General features: G+C 48.2%; 1 protein-coding gene across 1 annotated transcript in view; it reads left to right on the top strand.

The window, feature by feature from the left end:
• The window catches only part of LOC119588119 (jouberin-like), a 10597-nt gene that overhangs the window by 5673 nt on the left and 3819 nt on the right, over positions 1-1105 (top strand). The window contains exon 7 of the mRNA XM_037936827.1: positions 103-504. Within this exon, the coding sequence (XP_037792755.1) occupies positions 103-504 (402 nt within the window). The remainder of the gene's footprint in view (positions 1-102; positions 505-1105) is intronic.

Genomic DNA, 1105 nt, shown 5'->3' with positions numbered 1-1105 from the left:
GGGTACTTATGTGTCTATGTTTATGTGTTTATATACATGTATTTTTATCATGCATCTAACTATATGTAGCAAAATATATTCATGTATTTGCCTCTCTTTCAGGAGCCTTCACTGCCGCTGGGAGGAGCAGCTGATATTCAACGAGCCAATGGGACATTTCACTTCACGTGAGCCACAAGTCATAGTCTTCTTCCAGATGATGGACTTCCCTCCATCATCTGCCAACACCTCAAACGTCACATCCAACCAGACCAGGGCATCAGCGGCAGCTCGTGGCTTGACGACATTTGCCTGGGCATTCCTGAAGGTGCAGGGGGCTAACAACCATGTCAATATTGGCCAGAGGTTGCGGCTGCAGCTCTTCCGGCCGAGGAAGCAGTCTGGGATTGGCCTCAAGGACTTGCACAGCTGGTGGAAGAGCGGCAGCCGGACCAAGTACCCGGCCACACTCTACGTCACCCTCCAGGAAATGGCCATCCCGCAGAATCCTCGGCCAGCTCTCAGGTAGGGTTAGGGAAGTGGAGGTAGGGAGGAAGGAGAAGGAGGGAAAGGGCATTGCGAGGAGGAGGAGGAGAAAAGGAGGCAGAGAAGAGAGTAAGGGTTAGAAGAGGAGGAAAGGACACAGGTAGGGAAAGAAATGTGACGGAAGAAAATTTGGAGAATAGGCAGGGAAAGGAGGATAGAAGGGAGAAGAAGAAGTGAGTGGAAAGTAGAGATGAATGAAAGAAATAGGATAGAGGAAAGAAGAATGGTGGGTGGGGGGAAGAAAACAGGAAGATAGAGGGGTAGAAGGAGGAGAAGAAAAGAAGTTGGGAAGGATAACTGAGAAAGAGGAAGAGGAAGAGGTAGAAATAGAAAAAAAGAAAGGAGGAGAGAAGTAGTAGGTTAAGCTGATGGGGAGGGGGAAAAAAGAGAAAGTGAGAGGATACAGAGAACAGAAAGTGGGGGAGAAAAGGGGGAAGAGTAGGCAGAGGAGAAAAGAAGAGGGAAGGGAGGAAGAAAAAAGTGGGAGGAAGAAGAGAAATAGAGGAAAGTTGGAGAAAAGGGGGAGAGAAGAGCAAGGGTCAAGGAGAAGAAAAAGATAAGCATTAGTAGGATAGGGAGT

The sequence above is a fragment of the Penaeus monodon genome, chromosome 23 (assembly GCF_015228065.2).
Source record: "Penaeus monodon isolate SGIC_2016 chromosome 23, NSTDA_Pmon_1, whole genome shotgun sequence".
Classification (NCBI taxonomy): Eukaryota; Metazoa; Arthropoda; class Malacostraca; order Decapoda; family Penaeidae; genus Penaeus; species Penaeus monodon.
Note: the sequence above shows the minus strand (reverse complement) of the source record. Positions and strands in the feature narration are given on the sequence as shown.